Here is a 21,926-nt window from a genome sequence, read left to right as displayed (position 1 = left end):
GGTGGAGTGCAACACTCCTTTTTGAACTTTGCTTCCCGTAATCTTTTGAAAATATGCTTTCTGTGTAAGTGAAGTCTCATACAGACCTGTTCCCCATAACCAGCCTTTTGAAGGTACTACTCATTAGGAGGTAATTGCCTCTGCACTATTCTGTGGATCAGATTTGCTAATTGCAACCAAAACAGCTGAATTGCTGTGACATGCCACCACAGTACAATATATAAGGCCTTCACGTAGACCTGGGCCACTTTCTTAGTTCTGAAGATGGACATTACTGAGGTGTGGAGACTACAACATTGCAGATGGTAGGTACCATGGCTATTAACTGTAGAGATTTATGCAGTATGTCCACAGTTTCACCTGATATGTGTGGTCAGTGACCCAAGACATTGTGGTCATCTGGCAGTTCACTAGCACACATTGCAGGTTGAGATCAGTAATGAAAGACAGACATTTAAGAGTCAGACTTTATACCCATCAGAACATGTCTGCTATTGCAATAGCTGTTATTCTATCAACTTACTATCTTTCTAGGAGCAAACTGTTACACATTTCCATATCTCTGGGCCTTTGTCCCCTCATTACCAATGGCTGTGTCTGGATTCCTTGTTCTAGGGGATTGGGAGGTATGGTAGGTCTGTAACAGCTACCTTTACATACAGCTGTGTGTGCTACAGGCTGCAACCGCTGCTGCTGCAGCAGAGAACACATAGGGGAGTGTGAACACTTTGGAGGACAACAAGCTGTATGTGTAACTGTGGCAGTTGTGGCAGCTCCGTCATTGTAGCACAGCCAAGGTAAGAGTACCCTTTGCAGCCCAGTTGAGGTATGTGACTAAGCTATGTCTGTTTTGCAACAGTGCCAATAACAGAGCAGTAGGCGACATATAGTTAGGCTATACAGATATGTGCAGTGTGTCCCTACCTGAAGGCCTTTGACTTGCAAAACTGGATAGTAGTTCATTAATTAGCAGTAAGCTGTGTGGATAACGAATGCATGACCCAGTCCTTACTTGCTGTCTTCACAATAATGTACTTGAACTGCAACACAAACCTGGATTTGAACCTAGGACTGTGTGTGGCAAAATGCACTGCTTGCAATGCATTTAACAGACTAAGCTACTGAGTCACTGCTGCAGCAGGTGTATTTGCAAGATATATGTGCATACATACAGGCTGTGACACACATTGTCTGCATCCATCAGTGTGTGTATGGCTTTCTATGGTTGTATTTCTGCAACAGGGTTCCAATTGAACATGTACTTTGCCATTTATGCCTTAGCACGTGTGTTTCAAAATGTTGCTGATAAAAGGGCACATTTACCTGCTATCATGGGTCTCAGTTACATCCATTAATAATTCTGTGGCTGTCTAGTGGTGTATTATTGCACCAGAGTCCAAGGTGCACTCCCATTTTTTCCCATTAAATTTAATTCCAGTTTGTGCAGTGCAGCAAGGCTTGCAGATCCACTGAGACATGCCCAGTGGCAATCACTATGTTTTGCTGAAAACATCTGTTTTAAGATCTGTGTGTCATGGCGGGTTAATGCAGTCTGCTATAGTTATAAGGGGCATAGTTTCAAAACAAGGCAGTGGTGTTCATTTTGTACATGTGTCTCACAATGTAATAAACACATTTAATCATCAAAGCTCTATTTAAGCTCAGTCTAAGCAAAGTGGCATGGTGCAGAATGCATGCTAAAAAATATAAAGAAAAGAAAAAGGGGTAATAGGAAAGTGGTGAAATGGGGGCAAGTAGGGGAAAATATAGTGAAGATCAGATAGGGGTGTGCAGGATTGGTGTAGGAAAGAACCATAGCTATCCATTTCTTGTACAGCAAGAGCTGTGCACTTTGACATAAGTTTTAGATGAATTTGGACTCTCAAACCCCAGAGAGAGAGCTGAGGACAAAATAACTGTGTTGTCAAGCCAGTTGGACCAAATTACGTGTGTCCAGTGGACACATGTGCAATATGGAGAGCTATGTATGGGCAATATTTTTCTTTTTGGGACAGGTGCCCATTTGTTTTTATTGAGGTGAGAGTGGAATGTTGGGGAAGGGACATAGGTGCATGAGGAGAGGTAGGGGTGGATGCATTCACAGAAAGACAAGACAGCAGACAGGGGCAATGTGTGACACATGAAGGGGGTCAACACCTTGGATGGGGAGGGTGTTGTACAATCCAAGTCACACGTGCCTACAAATAGCAGAAGTGTGATTTACATCCCCACACATGGGACTGTCAACACTGCTCCTTCACTGCTCCAAGGGTGGCTGTGCTGGGGGCTGGCACCAGGGTGAGGCTGCCCCACCTGGTTGGCCAAAATGTCCTCAATCCAGAGGAGACAGCGCTTATAGCTCCTATGAACAATCCTGCGCACAATGACTGACTGTTCAGCTTGGGTGACAACAGCCCCTTTGCCACCACTCCTAGGGGGAGGCCAGGCCCCATTCCCTGGAGCATTACCACCCAAAGCTGCAGGTGATGCAAGGACAGCAGAGTGGACACCACTGGTATGGTTCCCAGATGCGCTAAGAAGCAGTTCCATGGCTGGCTGAGGCAAGGTAGGTGAATCAGTCGGAACTGGCTTACTCTGGCCTGCTGTAGTAATGGAGGCACAGCAATAAGTATAGGATAGTTGTGAACAAATCATTGTTAGTAATAACAGCACAAAAGAACATTGGAAATAACCCAATTACATATCAGTGCATATTATGTGAACACAACAATAAATAACAGAACAGTCAGTATGTTAACAACATGCCAGTAACAGTTACAGCATAATTCCAACAAAATAGGTAATGTAACAAGATATGCTAGTATGCAACCATTATAACACAAAACAATGATAAAACACGTCCCAAAATACAGTTAATGTAGCAGCATATGTTAATGGTAAACTATAACCAATGAATAACAATAAGAAATAAATGAAGGTAAGGGGTGTGGAGAGAGAGAAAAACAGTCCATTAGTAACATTTTCAGTTATTTCTTTGACAACAGTACTACTATCTGCTCTATGGGTCTGTATTTTGTGTATGTGTATAGTAACTACAAGTCTCCTATAGCTGTTGCCGCACGTACATACCTCTCAAGCTATTTGCATGGGACACTATGAGCCAAGCAGTAACAACTGCGGGTACACAACTACACAGAAGACTTGCACATCAGGTGGACATATATAACTACCAAGGTGTTTTGTGGGCTGATTTGTTAATACTTTGCAATCTAGGTAATCATTTATATGGTAATCCTGTCACAGATGGATTACGCACTATTAATTATATACCGTGAAGTTGTGACACTTGAGAGACATGTATATGTACAGTACAGACACTAAACAGCTGTCATGCCTTGGTTGGCAGGCATAGCAATAGAACCCAATAGCAGTGACTGCAGAGGACATCTGCATATAATGCATTAATTGACTGCAGCAACTGTTACAGACAGTCCAGGCATACAGCCATACTGGGATTATAGATTTTATTTCTGACTGAACATTGCTGATGAACACATTCTTGCTAATGATTTTAACCATCTGTGACATCTAAACACACAATTATCTACTCATAATATGGGCTACCTCACCCATTTACCTGTGGTTCCTGTGGAGAGAGAAAGCTTGAGCATTATGTGACTGCTACTGTAATATTTACTGCTGCATTCCACTGGATTTGAACCATGGACTATGTGTGGCAAAATGTACTGTATACAGAACATTTAACAAACTGAACTACTGAGTCAGTGCTGATTATTGACTTACTGATATTTCCCTAGAGCTCACCTAGAAGCAAAATATGACCTGGTAGTGCTACTACTACAGTGTTATACTAGATTGCAGTGACAGTAGAACTCACATGCATGAAATACAAGTGCAACACAGATAGTAGGTATGCTATATTTTAGTATCATATCTATGAAATCAACAAACAATATCAGCTCAGGGAGTGGGCTACCTCACCCATATACCTTTATTTCCTGATGCCTGTGGATTACAGATCATTATGTGACCAATAAAGGGCCTAGAGACAGCCTTGAACAGTACTGTATGAGTTAACCAATACAATTTGCATCCATTGGATTTGCATTCTATGGCTATGACAGTGTTATACTCTACCGCAACACTTTACCTTACACCCTGAATGCATACAGCTCTACTCCAGTGGTTACGACAACACAATCCTGAAGTACATAATTTTCCTTGGTGTTATTGGTATTGTTTCAAGTTTTTATTGCAGTACACTTGGCATTATTCCTTTATTGCAAAACAGTTCTAATTCCACATTTATTGCACTACAAACTTTACTGTATATACTTTAATGCATTTATTAGTATTGTTTAATGGTTTTATTTCAGTACACTTGGCATTATTCCTTTATTGAAAAACAGTTCTAATTCCAGTTATTGCACTACAAACTTTACTGCATATACTTTAATGCATTTATTGGTATTGTTTCATGTTTTTATTTCAGTACACTTGGCATTATTCCTTTACTGCAATACAGTTCTAATTCTACATTTATTGCACTACAAACTTTACTGTATATACTTTAATGCATTTATTAGTAATGTTTCATGTTTTTATTGCACTACACTTGACAATATTTATTTATTGCAATACAGCTCTAATTCCAAATTTACTGCACTACAAACCTTACTGTATACTTTAATGCAGTTATTAGTAATGTTTCATGTTTTTATTGCAGTATAGGTGGCATTATTCATTTATTGCACTACAGCTCTAATGCCACATTTATTGTACTGCAAACTTTACTGTATGTATACTTTATTGCAATTGATGCTTTACTCTTTCTTGCTTATTTCACTACAGTTAGTATAATACATCTGTATTCACCACACACACAGTGCAACCTGGCCATGCACCCAGCATGCAACTGGACATTGTGAGTCCTTTCAGCTGCAGCTGTTGGGAGAGAAGCACACCATTATGCATCACAGTTTTGCAGATATTCAGAGTACATATTGGTAAAACAGAGGAAAAGGTACATACTTGTGGGGCATTCCTGCCCTTGCTTCTTGGACCCAGGTATCCAAGAGTCCCCTCTTCCATCTTTTCAGATCATCATGGTCATGAAGGCACTGCTTACCTGTGCAGGGGATACCAATGACACTGGTGAGATCTCTGGCCAGCCACTCTCAGGCCTCTGCCTTACACTCTGAGCCCTGGAAACTGCCCTGCATGAGCCTGTCATCAAGGTTTTGCATGAGGAGCCAAACCATGACCCTGGATTCCAGAATGCCCCAACCCTGAGCCTAAAAACATGCACCTTCACCACTGCCAGTCATTGTATACTATCAGTGATAGAAGTCCAATGGATTCTCCTGCATTTCCACCTATTAGGTTTAATATAGGCTCTTTGCCTGCTCTTATACATCATTGGGCAACATTCAAAACAGTGCAGCATCATTTAGCACTTCACAAACCAGTCCAGCTGATCTGAAAAGTGTGTAAACTGGCAGAACTGTAGTCTTAGCAGAGCTTAGCAGTCTGCAAACCAGTCAGGCAGCGCCGAACAGTTTACAAACATTGGCAGCTATTATCATCTTTATACAGTGCTTAGCAGGTCTAAGCATAGTTTAGCAGAGTTTAGCAGAGCACAGCAGAGCCATCTTTTATAAAAAATGCATAATATGTATATCAAAGTTAAGTACATGTTTTCCCTTCCATGTATTCAAATCCTGGACCTATTGCACATGAAGCCATAATTCCACCCATTTACCTATGTGGATATCAAGAAATCTGGTATATTTTCACATTTACCACTGAGCTACCTTTAAGGAGTGCTGAGCATCACACCACACTGCACAAACACACTTAAACATGCTTAAACACACCTTTAAATAAATAACTATTTACATCCGGTTTCTATTTTTAGATGTATGGCAGGTGTTTGCTATCTTATATGTGAGTGCAGTTTGGCATTGCTGTGCTCCCTGCTGCACCTTGTAAGCTTGCTTTTGTAAAAAAAAAATAATTAATAAAAATAAAAATAACACAATGGAAATTGCAGGGAGTCTCATACTCATCTGTAGCCATGGTTAGCACTACACATCTTCCTTCACTGATTCAATAACAATATTCCTTGGCTCTGCCTCGGCAACAAGCCATCATTAATATACATGGCATGCTGCCGAGGGGGAACAGTGACTATGAACATGGATACATACTGTTTAGGCCCTACACAATTCCTACATGAATTTTATTAAATCATGGGGAATGTTTTTTTGTATCAAACAACATACTTTTCCAAAGATACTTATTAGTAGGCAATTCAAGGTAACTATATTGAGCTGATGGCCCTGGCAATATACATGTCCATTTAACTTGGTGCATGAACATCTTGCATTGGTCAACGTAGTCACATATATCACATTTTTTTCTCCATCACTCCAGCTAACTCAACCCACCCTACTAATTCCAAAAAGTAAGCCCTATTGCACTGACAATGCATTCTCCATCCTAGCACCTAAACTATGGGACTCCAATCCTTTCTCAATCCTAGATTTTCAAAAGTACTCTGACTTCAGACAACAGCTCAAGGAACACCTCTTAACCTAATCAAAGTGCAGCTGCATTCACTTAGTTAACATTACATGAACAATGCAGCTCTCAACCACACCCCTTCATCCCAGTTTCTTCCTTCGTTGTCTCATCTTGTCACCCCCTTTACTTACTGCCTCTCATTCACCCAACTTCCCTCTTCTCTTTGCATCTCTCTCTCGCACTTTCTCTCCATCCTAGTCCTCTTTTCTCTGCTTGCCTCTCCCACCTTTTCTCTGTCTTCTCCCCATGGTATCCTTTCTTGCAACTATACTCACTTGCCTCTTCTAATGTCTTCATACTTCTGTATATAATGATATGCTGTTACCCCTGTAGCATAAGCCATCTCAATCATTATGGCATCATCTTATGCATAAAAATCTGCTAAGCATAATTCATTTTTCCATCCATATTATGACATTGTTAACTGCCTCTTGAACTAAATGTTGTAGTATAGTCCTACATCTGTAAATACGCTTTCTTCATTTCTTATGAGATCCTGTTCACTCGAGCTATGTCTGTAACTAGTCAATTGAGATCAGTGTACTACACTGGTAAACAAATATAAATACATAAGCTATATTATTATATTCTTATGTTCCACCTGCCTCTCCTGAATGGTTTATATCAGTTTGTCAGTTATCATAGAAGATTAAGGCTGTAAGTGCATTCCTGTAGGCTAATGTTTGAGTCACTCAACATCCTTTTGCCTCCTGTGTATCTGAGCAAGAAATTTAACCAAACCATGTTCTAGGGCAATAGTAAAATTAGGCTAGATTCCTAAATGGCCTCTTAGATCCCATGCTTGGTAACTACCTTTGAAGCTACAATCTATGAATAGCTTACCTCTTGTCCCAATCTCACTATCCCTTGTGTTACATGGCTTACAGATAGTGATTATCATCACAGCAGGTGGATAAAGAGGACACTGATGTTGTTGCTCTTTAGTCATCCCAGATGTACAAAAATAAATTGTTCTTCTGCAAGCTGTAGCTCCTGTAATGTAAGTGTATCCTGCTTTAAGCCAACGTACTCCATATTCCCATATGTGAATCTTTGAAACAGCACTTTACATGTTTCCTTGCTACAATTTATGGAGTTGTAATTTTTCCTGATCTGAGGTCTCTACCAGGAAGTAACACTTGTAAGAGTGATGCCTTTTGGCTTTCTCTTCCCGTTCTCTATGATAGCTGAGATGACTTTCCTCCTCCCACAATATACTCTCTGGCTCTGGGATCACTACTCAGATCAAGCTTGTCATCTGTTCAGGTGACCAACTTGCCTTTTTGTAAATGGTCCATGTGAGAGTAAAAAACAGGTTAAAATGGATTTCTGTGGATTTTTCTGAAATGTGAAATAAATGTTCTGCATTTCAGTTTGTAGAATGCACTCAGCTTAAACTCAGTTACCTAACTTGGCAAAACATATAGCTTGGCATTCATTGTTAATAAGAATCAGAAGTAAAATATTTTATCTATTATAAACTATGCAGCTTTGTAAAATTATTATCTACAAGCAGGTCAAGACGAACTTTTGTATGCAGCTGTGTCTCGTCGACATGATACGCAAAGACAGGCCAAGGACAATAGGAGTTATTCTTCAGGAACAGAATGTTTAAAATATGAAAAACAAACTGTCAACAGACCAGCTTGAAAGGAAAGACTTATTATTCTGGCAAATTCTCTAAACTCCTGATGCAGGCAGAAAAGACACTATAAAGACTGGGACCTTTTCTTTTGTATCAGAGACTTTGATTATTCTATTCTTGCAGATCTAAAACTGTAAGCTGAAGTATGTTTTTGATGTATGTAACTTTCATTGTTAAGGTGGATGTAAACCTCGTGTGCAGTAAATGAATGTCATAACAGCAGAACTGTCTCAGTGTCTTCACTGAGTAAATGTACAGACTACCGTCAAAAGTGTAGTATAACTTTAACAGTCCAGTACAGTCCAGAGTATATGAAGAGGCATGTGAGAGACCATAAGAAAGATGTGCTTAAGTAGGCCAAAGTAGAGAGTCTCCTGAAAAAAAATTATTGAAAAAGATCCATTGTTTGTTTACTCATGAATGACCCTTCCCAGCAAACATGCACAGTCCCAGCTGAATATGAATTTATTCATAGAAAAAAATCACTAACTGACGCCTTCTAAGAGTAGACGGTGATCCTTAAGTCAAAGAAAAGAGTACATTTCTTAAGTTTTTATATTCATGGCGATAGTTATATTCACCTTTCTTTTTCTTCCTTTAAATTTAAGGGAGCCTGCTCTGCAGACATATGGAGAATAACAACCATTGACTGAGGTGTTTATATAAGTTAAAGAATAACCACTGTATTAAAAAAAACATAGGATCTTCTGTGCATTCTTTATATCAGACATTTAATATTGCAATTGTCTTACACCACATGCAGTTTTTTTTGTATTTTATACAGGAATACAGACTAAGAAAATGATACTTAAAACAGTCAATTAGTGCAAAATAAATCCATTATGATATAAAGAATACATTTAATAAATGCATCTTGAAAAGTACATGTCGTAAGTATTTTACACTGCCAAAGAATTCAGTGAATAACAATGTTGACAAATGCTGAATGACTCATATCACAACTTTTCATATCCTAACAATATATGTTTTATTCCTTTCTTTAAGTTACAATTCTTGTTTCATTTCTAAAATTAATTCAATAAATTATATAAAGGCTCGAAAGAAACCATATGGAGCATTTTACAAAAAAAGTTCTCACTTTTCCTTACTTTCATCACTCCATGTGATTACCACATTATATCTTAATTTATCTGGTATTATTGAACGTCAGTATCATATTCTATACTGAAAAGTTCCAATATGATACAGATGTAATCAAAAAAAGTATTTGCTAAACAATGCTGTAGATTTTAGTCACACTTCCTCACTTCCTATGTGCAAAAATCATTTTGCATATTCTTACATTTAAAATACATTATCTAGTTAATCAACAAGTATATACATTATAGTCAATGCCTAATTATTCATTTAATTCATAACTCCTTAACTTATTTGTGTATATTTTGCATATGTATTGTGGAATGTATATCCTTCATCATATACTTTTGAATGTGATTCTCAGCAGAAATGTAGGTATATCAATTACTACTTGTAAAAATGTGAATGCATATGTAATAGTAACTCTTCCCACATTCAAGGAAGCAACTTTTTCCTCTGGTGGGTAGAGTTCCTGACCCATAATGGTGAGAGACAGTATAGTTTTACTGAGATGAGGTTTAGCCAGTCTATATTGTTTCATTTCTGTAAATGGGTCATGAATGAAGTGAATACAGGAAAACTCATGCATGAGGTGTAGCTGGACCGCATTTGTGCTTTTGACATTGGGAAGCTTATAAGATACCAGATGGGTTCCAGTACATTGAGGAGGACAGGAAACAAAATATCTGACAGGCATACCTCTTAGCCACTTAGCAAAAGAAATAGGTTCATACATTTATAGGTGGTTACTGGGGTATTGACCCGAAGGTCTTTATAAGCTTAACCATGTGTACCCAGTATAATACTAGAGAAACCCAATATAAGGATCATGCCTAAACTCGAGATGTTAGTTAGCAATGACTGCCCATATCTAGGAGGGTCATGGGTGAAATCCCCAGAAAGAATTTACGGTTTCCCATCCAGTCATCCAGGCTTAACTTAAACACGGTCATAGACTCTGTGAACGCGTAGCCTATTCCACAGGAGTAGCAACCTCTGAGAGACATATCTGTCTCTCCATGAGGTCCTATTTATGTCGCAGGCCAGGTTAAGGTTCATGGAGTGGGTGACCCTTGTCAAATTTGACTTGTGGATGTGCAGCATTTCCATTAGGTTTGAGTCCAAGATTGCAATATAGGCTAGGCACAAGTCTCCCAAGTAGTCTGTATGCTAATTTGCTTGGTTAGAAATCTCTGTGGTCTCTCAAGTTGCTGCAGGTGCCTGGTAAGGTACATACCAAATGGAGCATTGTACTCAGTTGTTGGCCTGATGATGGTCGAGTACAGGGGATTTATGACCTCTTTTGCTCTTGAGGCAATGCCTTTGCTAATGCGGTGTATAATGTAGAATGCCTTTCCTACCACAGTAGACACATGGTGGTCAAAGTTTAGGCTACAGCCAACTTGTGTTCCCAAGTTTCGCACTAATAAGTTGTTACTTAGGGTATTATTATTTATAGGATAGTCTGCAGGGATATCGTTTTTACCAAAGGGGATGATAATGCATTTTTTAGCATTAAGTTTGAGTCCATAACTTTGGCACCAATCATTGGCTTGTTTAAGTCCTTCTTGAAGTATATTGAAATTGTTTGAGGATTCATTGATTGCACCTACTTTGCAGTCATCAGCAAACTTAGTCAGACACAGCCCCTCTGTTTTGGTCTGAACTTCTGAGAAGTATATTCAAAACAAAAAGGAGCCCAGCACTGACCCTTGTGGAAACCCACTGTTGACAAGTCTGCTGGTTGAGGTAAAGTCCCCAACTTTGATTGAGTGTGATTTGTCAGTGACCCAGTTAGCATCTCACCTGACAACATAAGGGTTGATATTCAACTGGGAGAGTTTATCAATGATGCCCAAATGTGGGATTGTGTCAAAGGCCTTGGTTAAGTCAAGGTAGATTGCATGCATGTATTTTACTTCATCTATGGCTCTGGTGATATTTTTGAAGAGGTCCACCAGGATTAACAGGCATGACCTCCCTTTGAAAAAAAAACAAACTGTGCTAGATCAAGGGTTTGGAGGACATCTATATCCTTATTTATAAGGTCCATAATGATTCATTCCATTGCCTTACAGATAAGGCTAGTTAAGCTTATGGGTCTGTAGTTCCCAGGGTCTGTTGCTGAATCTCCTTTATGAAGGGGGATGACAGTTGCTGTTTTCCATTCAGCAGGAACAAAACCAGTACTCAGACTGTGGTTGAAGAGGGTACATAATGGAGTTGCTAACTCATGTTTTAGACAATTTAAAACACATCCTGGGATGCATCTGGTCCCATAAGATCTGTGTTTTTGGCCATAGAGAGAGCATTAATGATTTGCTCTTTGAAGATGTAAGGTGGGGTAGATGTACAAGGAATGCTTTGTGGAATGTTTGGAGGGGACAGGGTGATGACATTTTTGCCAAACCTTTCAGCTAATAAGTTAGCAATTTTTGCAGGATCAGTGTGTGTGATGCCATCCACAGCTAATTCAGCACACGTCTAGGTCCTACCTTTTAGGTTACGGACAAATCTGGACAAAGCCTATAATAATTCAGGGATAAAGGCCTAAAGCCAAATTTTAAACATTGCTCTTATAAACTTAGAGATTTGTTATAATAACAAGTTTATATTAACTTGCATTTTCTGAAGGATATGAAGCCTAAAACTCAAATGCCTGTCATTATTTACTAACTTTAAACCCCAGTGGTTTGCTGGCAAACTACAAATTTTATGCAGAAAAGACCACAAATATGAGGCAAAAATCTGTTTATGCTGTGAAAATCTGGACAGTTGAGAGGTATGCTAACAAGAAGCTAGTACTGTTACTGCAGAACTGTTTAGAAAGAAGAGAGTAAGCAATGCAGTGTCACAGGATTTGATGCTTGTTCAGTCATGGTCAATATATTTGTGTTACATATTACACCAGTTTTAAAATGTAACAACATTTCTGAGCACAAAAGACATGAATATGGGTGTGATAGTCAGGAAAGGGTGATCAGCTTTCAAGGAAACCTGTGGGAGCTGGAATTGTGTGTAGATAAGTAGCAGCTAAGATGTATTACAAAAAATGGTTATGGATTTCAGGTGGAAGAACTCTATGAAAACATGTACTGCTGTGAGTCTGAAAGAGACAGCAGGACAGAGGAGGAAAAGGATATGGGATAATCAACACAACTTAACTGAAACATGGTATGTACTGTGAAAGCAAAGTGATAAATGACAGTAGAGTTTTGGAAAACATAGTCAAAGGGGAGCACAACAGATACACTGAGGTTAGCCTTCCATTGTGCAGGGCACTACTAAGGCATATCTAGAGTTGTGTGTATACAGCTGACAGATGGGGAGGTTCAGTCAGTCCAATATCCTTGTCATAGGTGAATCTGTAGTGAGACATACCAATGCACCACTCAACAGGCTGTGCAAGGAGAGGATCACAGTCAGTTGTTCATCAAGTGCCAGGATTCACCATATCACACATTCATTCAAGTCCTTGCACCTCAAGTACACATGACACAGTCATTATGCATGTGGGTATCACTTCAAATGTACCCTCCTAGACTTTATTAAGAGACATATGAAAGAATATGCATCCAAGGCTTTCTGAATATGTATTCAAGGCAGGTCTAAACCTAGTCGTGAGGAGTATTCTACCATCACCAAGAATGATGTGTCAATTTGAACAGAAGATTAATAACTTCAACAATTGGCTTAGCTTCTGGTGTCATTCTAAGGGAGGATATGAGACATATCTGCTTGGGAGGAGGTGGTAAACAGTCCTAGCTGCTTTGACAAGGACATCATCTACCTATCCCTCTAAGGCTTTCATACATTGACTAAATCCATGAAGTCCCCCATAGTGCTTTCATAGTCAACATCAGTCTTCTACAGCCTCCAACATAACAAAACAGAATCCAGATAACATGAAGGTATAGCTGTTTAATGCTAGGAGCTTACAGACACACCTTACTCTGGAAAATATGCATGGTCAAGGAGACCGTTAGTGCAAGGTTTTATTACTGAACTAATAAACTAATAAAACTAATAAAAGTGGCAAAATATCCTTCTCGTAAAAAAAACAAAACATTTCATCTCCATTTCATCTCCAAACATGTTAGGCAAGATAACTTTCTGAAATTCATGTCCAATTTTAGATAAAAAAACCTCCTTATCATACATTGCTAACTTTAGGACTTTGTCTATGCCCCCTAGTAACTAACCAATATGAAGTCTCTATGCATTAAGCAAAACACTGTTCTCCTAGCTAATTGTTTAGGAAAAGCTCTACAAGAATATTTTGGTGTCCACAGGAGAGTTCTTTCTAGCAGACTTCAATACCCTTCCATTAACTGTTTCTGGACTTATCAATACAGAGTCTCTGACCCAGCTAGTCCGCATCACAACAAGGGGCAACGAAATCCTGGACTTGATCCTTAGCAATATTGGACAAGTTTGCTCCTCATTAATTGTTACTTTCTCCATGGTCAAATCTAACCACAAATCAATCACATTCACTATAAGACTAAAACCAGAAGCATTCTTCAATATCTTGGCATTGAGAGGCTATGTGAAAGCTAATCTGATAAAACTGAGTGATGATTTCATTAAATTCAAAACCCCCTTCCAGCCTGATGACCTACTGCTTATGCAGAATGCTTTACTGCCAAAATCTATGCACATGAATAAATGCATTTGTTCCCTCTAAAGTAAATGCAAAACCAAATTTAAGAATAAACCTCTATGGTGGAACCCAAATATAAACAGATTGTATGATAAAAGAAAAAAACTCATTGCACACAAAAATAAAATGAGCTCTCAAGATTCCTAAAGTGCTTTAGCTAAATTTAACAGGAAGCTACAGACTCTAGTCAAATTAACCAAAGCCAAATATGAAATTAAAATAGCCACAAGGTGAAGGATATCCAGAAAGCCTTCTTTCACTGTGTTAAAAAAGAGAGAAACAACAATACAGAGCAATGCACAGAGCTAATAGTAAATGATATGACATACTTGGATCTGGACTGCATATCCAGTCTACTAGCAGATGAATTTAGCTTAAGTTATTTCCCCCTCTCCATTCTTATAGTCCCAGATCACACAGCTGCATCAACACCTCCCCATTAAATCTCCCTGAAGCAAGTCCTCAAGGTATTTCCATGAGACTGGATAGCATACCAGGCTGCCTACTGCACAGCTTGAAAGAGCACTTGTCAGATCACTTGCAGAGACTAATATCAGCCTTCAAACAGGTTTTTTGTATGAATGGAGGACAGCAAGAGTCTTCTTCTTGCACAAAGGTGGGGTTTCTACTGACCTAGGTAATTATAGACCTATACACCTGACCAGCCTAATCTGCAAGGCTGTAGAAAGGACTGTTATGGAATTAATAAATAAGGACATAGGCAGCCTGCAAACTCTTGACCCGAGCCAGTTCAAATTCATTAAGGGGAGATTCCTCCTACTTCTTCTACCTGGTCAGCTTGTTTGAGGAGGTCATTGAATCAATGTGTCTGAGCATATCAGTACACACCACATAGCTTGACATTGCAAAGTCATCTGATACCATGCAACATACACACATATCATATATAACCACTGCCAGGTAAATGTAAATTTGTTGGATAGCAAATCGGCTCACAAAAAGAGCACAGGAAATTAATGTGGGTGGCTGTACTTCCTTCAAAACACCTGCCACTAGTGCCATACCCCAGTACTTAGTCCTTGGACCACTCCTCTTTGTCATTTGCTTCTTGGAGGTCAAAGAAAATGTTAAGGATCTGAGCCTCACTAAGTTTGCAGATGACTGAAAACTTGGTATAATAATAAACTCCCCAGAGGACACCAAGATATTCCAACAGGGCTTTTCTCAAACAATTAGCTGGTGTTCAAACCATGGACTAAAACTAAATGCCAAGAAAAATATACTTGCATCCTTCAGCAAGCAATGACCACCCTTGTAATTATCAAATTAAGAACACACCCCTGGAAGATGATCCTATATTCAGGGATTTGTGAACCTATGTCAACAACTAACTGTCCTCTGATTATCACATATCTACTATTGCAAGGAAGTTTTTTTTTTTTTTCATTGCACAGTGTATATCTAAAGGTATTATGTCCATGTCCAGGGGTATAATCATGCCACTGTACTCAGTTCTACTTAGGCCAATCATTGAATATAATGCCACTTTTGGTAAGTAGCTGCCCAAACAATGGACACAACTGAAATGACCATTAACAGTTTCTCACTTAATAAATCAAGGGCCTAAATTGTAAAAGCTATGCAGGCCATCTCAAAGTTTTGCACCTCTTCTGAGTATCATACAAACTACTAAGAGGTGAGCTCAGCCTCATGCATAGAACCTCAACAGACCATATCCTGTCAAACCTATTACACATTCAAGGGTTGTGCAAATACCTGATCAGGGGATCTCAACCCTTTTGCAACATAAACAGAGCATGTTAGGGGGACAGAAAAGTATGACAGAGAATAGCACTGCTATGGTATTGTCTTCCACTCCACATAAAGCACAGCACTTATTTTACTCTATTCAAATGGAATGTGGATGACTATATGGGAAACAGTAAATTCACTCATAGGTTAACACCCATGTCCCTTATGGAAAGAGGTAACAAGTAAAACTCCCAACATCAAGTGTTCTATCCAGGAATGGGTTATTCATGAAAAAATATAAGGGCTAAAAACTACCTTGGGAATGCAAGGCTAGGCTTCTTAACCTCCTCACAGATCAACAGCCTTTGACCGAGGTGCTAAGTCTTTTATTAAAGCTTAACTTGATATTTTTGGAGCATGGTCCAGTTGTTGTTAATAGCCTAGAAAGTACATATAAACCTGTGAACTCAGTGAATAGTAAAGTGAAAATGTGATCACACTCACTTAAAATTGCTTGGAATGAAACAATTAAAATGTGGGACAGTGCTATATTTTTATAGGTTGGGACTACAAAGCAGTTACTAAGAATATTAAGAGCTTAGCAAATAAACCTCTGATTTACTAGGGGCCAACTATTTTTGGTCTTGCTGCAATAACTAGATGAACTCAACTGACCACTGGTCTTTCCCATTGGCATTTTTGTACATTTATATGCCTGCATCTGTGCTCCAGAACTGATGTTTTTTTTTAATCATGCATTATAACTGAGAGTGTTTGCAACCATATTGAAAGTAAAAATTCTGAAAGCCAAACTACCAATCACACTAATGTGAAACTATGTTACAATCAAAGTAACACAACTTGAAGCACATCATACCAAAAGTACATAAATAACAATCAAATATAGTAGCTTGTGCTCTAAATACAATGACAAAAGGCACAAAAGTAAAATTATTTAGGGGGGAGGGGGTGGACTTGCCACATCACCTCACATCCCCTGAATTTGAAAGTAACAGCTGTGAGACTATATAACATTGAGAAACACAGAATACATTCATTCCCTTTTCCCTGAGGCCATGTGGCCTCAGAATTATGTTTAAGCTTGTATTATGGAAGATACAAAAGGGCTTGCCCACTGTAAAAACTTGGTAGAGAAAAATTAGTTGAACTGCTGTTTTTCAAATTGTTTGACACTTTAAATCAAATTAGCTACAATTTGTTTTATGTGTTCTAGTGAGTGCAGTGATCAGTGCATCAAGTTAGCTTTTGAAAGTGTCAGTTTAGTATTGTCAGGTAGATTCTCAATTTAGCTGCACTATGTATCACTTGACAGATGAATTCTGGACCCTTACACTATTGACTACTAACTGCTATCATTTGGTAAATAACACGCTGGCATATTCTGTCATCTCTGGTGCCAGCGACACTTTTGGTTTCTCTTCATTTGTCTTGGGAAACTCAACATTTGCATATATTGGAAGAGTATTGCATTCACTAGGTGCATGTAAATCTTTCTTTCTGTATCCCTGGAATGAAAAACAAAGAAATATATTAAAATTTTGATTTACATTACAAAATACTTCCTTAAACCATCTAGTTGGTTATGAAAGTGACATTTTTTATAAAGGTACAATATTTCTAAAACAAATACTGCACATTGAACAACAAGAATCTCTGGATAAAGAACTTATGTTATAAAAAATGCAGAATATCAACTTTAAATTTTTTTGTCCCAAACCACCAACAGAATGCCACCAGATGATCACCATTTCTATTAGTAAAAATCACAAACTTTGTTTTGCCCTAACTTCTACTGTGGGTAAGGTATTTTGCAGTGGAGGACATGATTTCTTTCATGCACCTAATATCCCCATTTAAACTAGTAATGTCTTTATGCTCGCAGTGCGCTTACTCCCATTAAGTGTCTTCATTATCTCATACCCAGCATGCATTGCATCCTGTGGTGAGTTTGTTCCAGAATTCCACAAGAAGGCACTCACCAAATGTGTCCACCTCACCTCCCTCTCCCAAAGATGAATCAAGTGGTACTCTGGCATATCCTTCCATTTTTCTTAGTTGGTCCCTGCAAACAAGAGCTTTGAAGTGGGCATGATCCACTGGCATCATAACAGGCCAATGCCATTATGGATGAAAGATATAGTAAATGCTTACCAGTACATTGCTTACTTATAAACTGCAGACAAGACTGTAGCAGTACTATACCTTTTCAGGATACCAGTACTTTAGCAAAAATACAGATGGAGCAAGTAAGCATAAGCAAACAGATCAATCAGCAGGGTAAATACTACATTAACTAGGTGAAGACACAGTCATGTCTTTTCTGTTTAATTAATTTATTTAATTAAAAGGGCATACCATCCAATGTTACAATCCTTATGAAGATGGGTGGCAATACACAGTTGCCTCTGAGACAGGTATTTGGCCACCAGGCTGCATATATGATAGCCTTTACTGCAGGTACACAATAGTGGGTACTTGCACAGTTAAAGGTATAGCTGCCTCTGTGTTGATGCAGGTCACATACCCCCTACCCACAATAGAAGTTAGGGCATATACTATGTGCCACCACTGTTGGGATGCCAGCAACAGCACAAATAACTCCCATGGCTGCCTTAGTGATGACCCATCCAGACAGCTCTCACCCCCTGATGCTGGTGATATCAAGTAAAAAGGAACAAACGGGCTCAAGTACAACAAGGGGAGGCTTCAGACTTGTCAAGCAAGAGAATAAAAGGCATAATAAAAAGATGCATAACAAAACAACCATTAATATCAACGAAAAGCATACAGTCCATATGAAGGAGGAAAGGTACAACAGAAATAATGCACATGTAAAAAATACAACTATACATTTCTTGACTAACCTAGACTCAACAGGCACTATGTTCTATAGACTTAATAATATATGGTAGATATAATGTATCGAATAGTCATAAACTGCATATGTCTAAGCAGGCAAGACTACTGTACAGGGATGAGAACTGACAGAAAAGAGGTAAAGCAGATGAGAGAACAAAACAGAAATGTCAGGAGAAATAAGGACGCATGCATATACTGATGAGAGAAGAGGTAGGATGGATGCAAGATATGATGTGAAGAAAGCTGACTGAAGTGAAAAGACAAGCTGAAAAGTGACAATGGATAAAAGCAAGCAATGACAGAAACATTTGGATGATGGAGAGAGGAGGATATTGCAGAGAAGGTTAACAGGAAGAGATCTGTGATATGCAAGATAATACAGCCAGTCAGGAAGAACAGAGAACACAGGGGACTAATTTAGAAAGGGGGGTGGGGGGAGAAGCTAGAACAAAAGAAAAGGAAAACAAGTAAATATTAGGATAAAATAACAGCTGAGAAAGAGTGGTGGAGAAATAGCAACATCACATTTACAAGACCATTTCTTCAGTTGATGAGATATAGTTTCTTGATTAAAGGCCAGATGCAAAGAGTTTTGCATGATAAGAAGAGGAAGTGTTGTATCAAGTACACACTTGGGATGAATTGCATGATTGCAGATTTCATGTGGTAGCATACCAATGTAGTGTACAGAAGAAGAAGGAATACTTAGTTCCATACAGTAGTGTGTGGGCTAGCATGGATTACATTAGGGTAAGATAAGGTGGAAGCTCAGTTTAGATGAAGAGGTACTTGTTGAAATTCTGAATAATGTATTTGCCATCCTTAGAACAAAAAAATAACATTGTGAATATATTTTACATCTAAAGTTGTATTACATCCAATTATTACCCTACTGTAAGGTACAGCAACCTCAAGATTATATTTTGGCTTTGCACACACCAGGGATGCAGGGGACAAAAGAAAATGCTACAGCAAACATTTTATTGTGTTAAATATAAGTTTTGGAATTTGTTGTTTTTTGTGTTGTAATAGTAGCAATAGTAGCAATGGACAGTCTCATAGTGCTGGGAATTACAGGACTGGGATTCACACTTCAGATAGGAAGCCTGGAAGGCAGCAGGCAGGATTTCAATAAGATAGGAATGAGAGGGGAAACCTGAAACTTATGAATAAGAAAGAGTACCTGAAGCAAATATTTTTTTTATTTTGTCAATCTAAATGCATGTAGCGTGATGGAAAGGAGATTGATAAAATATGGGAGGTATATAGTGAGGTCAGTAAAAGGAATAAGAATGAAAGGAGTTGACCTTTCGTGTGCAGCCTGCCAGGAATGCATTGTTTAGTACAGCAGGTCAAGCTGCGACTGGTCTTCAAAATGATTGTCTTGTATTAAACTACAGGGTCTTTTAAAGTGTTAGGCTGAGAAGTCTGGGGGATATTACAATCTCAGTCTGTGATATTTCCACTGAAGGGTAAAAAAGAGAGGAGGCAGTTGAGTCTGATACAAGAAACACAGAACGTGTTGTATTTTTTTTTTGTTACACTGCAAAATAAAAGGTGAAATTATAGATGGTTGGATGGATTGAGTGGAGTTAAATTTGTTCTGCATTTCATCTTGTATTGCTGCAAACAACTTTGCTGGATGTTGTATAGGGAAGTCATCATGTGTACTGAATTACCTTGAATGTACCATGTTGCTTCCATCTGTTACTGAAAAACATGGGGAATAATAGTACAGAAACACAGAGCTCTCTGGCAATATCCATGGTACTGGCAGAAGTGCAGGAGGAGTTTCTTCCTATCTGACAGGCTGTTTATTTCCATTTACAAAGCTAGTAAATAGTGGCTTGCATACCAAAAGAGATCTGTATAGAACAACTAATGAATAGGCTCTGATGCCTAATGCTATACACTTTGAAAAAGTTAAAATGCAGTATAGCACCAAATTTGAAAAGCTAAGCTGACTCAATGAATATTCAGTTATCTTCATGATAACAGTGTCTGTACTACAGCATGGACAGGATTTCTGATATGATTCAGTGAAAATGTTTTGAGAGTAATGTGCCAAAGAAGATGGATTTGAATGCCTCTCACTGAGAAACTAACAAGAGAAAATAGTCGGGTAGAAGTTATCAACTATAACTAAAGGGTAATAATAATAAGCATTGCAAATGTGACAACTGCATTTTCTATTGACTTGAGACATACTTTTCAAAGGCTCAGTACGTAACTAGAGTGATAACTGGATATGAAAAATAAAGATATGGCTGCTTTTAAAAACTCAGACATGGGTAGTTAACAATTAGAGGCAGGGTTTAAACTGCTGTTGGAACATCCATATATAACAACAGCAGCCATAATAATGAGTAGGTGAGGCTTCTACAAGGAACTCCAGCCTTGTAGGAGAGGACGTTAATTAAATACACTGTGACTGGATTGCGGAAGCATCTATTTGTCATTCAAAATTATAGTTCCCTTACTACTGTAATGTGTTAGACCAAGGCTGGAATGAATGTTCCCACAATTAATTATTTAGCTGATAGTATTACTGTGCTCACCCCTAAGTTCCTTACTACACTTATAAACCTGGCAGCTGTATCCTTTTTTGCAGCTTGGATTTATGATTTTGTAGTTTATGTCCTATTATTTATGTCTTATTATGTCCTATTATTTGTATTTGTTTGCATGATTGTATTATACCTCATATGCATTATGCTGTATTTTCAGCCTCATGTAGATGATTATACTGCTTTGTGTATGCTTGTAATTGTTCACTGTAGCTTTTCTCCCGGGGCCTCCACTGAAAATGGGCTCTTCTTGGCCTAGTGGACTTCCACAGTCATCAAACTGAAATAAATAAATAAATAAATAAACCATGTATTCTAATTATATCTTTTGTATAGTATTTTAATGTAAAATAGTCATTCTATGGTCATCTTTCACTTCTTGTTTAGCTGTGCACAGCTGAATGCTTGTTTATGTATTCCACTGTGAGACACTGAAAGTAATAGACTTTAACAAGAAATATATTTTCTTCAAGTTTTTGAGACCTCAGAAGTTGTACATTTGTAATTCAGGGATGTAGAGGCAGAGTTCCTCACATCGGGGGTGCAAAGAGGATTACTCCCTGCAAAATAATTGACTACTGATAGGCAACATATTGTGAATTGACTGATTGGAAACAAGTAGGTGAAACTCAAGCAGTTGAGCTAATAAAGTTCCTCCATCAGTACTAGCTATTCGATTGCTGTGCAGAATTCTAACTTTTAACTATGGAATTTTGGTATGAAGCTTTCAGAGTAGTGATTTGAGTTACCTTTCTGTCATACTATTTTGCAGTTCCATTATAGGCACCAGTAC

The 21,926-nt window shown here is 38.4% G+C and overlaps 1 protein-coding gene across 1 annotated transcript in view; it reads right to left on the bottom strand.

Moving 5' to 3' along the window:
* Positions 1-11,477: 11,477 nt before the first annotated feature.
* Positions 11,478-21,926, bottom strand: part of LOC122800485 — a 215,108-nt gene continuing 204,659 nt past the window's right edge. The window contains exon 8 of the mRNA XM_044069926.1: positions 11,478-17,212. Coding sequence (XP_043925861.1) covers positions 17,060-17,212 — 153 coding nt within the window. The 3' untranslated portion in view covers positions 11,478-17,059. The remainder of the gene's footprint in view (positions 17,213-21,926) is intronic.

Source organism: Protopterus annectens, chromosome 4.part0, assembly GCF_019279795.1.
Source record: "Protopterus annectens isolate FY-2018-M chromosome 4.part0, PAN1.0, whole genome shotgun sequence".
Taxonomy (NCBI): domain Eukaryota; kingdom Metazoa; phylum Chordata; order Ceratodontiformes; family Protopteridae; genus Protopterus; species Protopterus annectens.
This window is presented reverse-complemented; position numbering and strand designations above follow the sequence as displayed.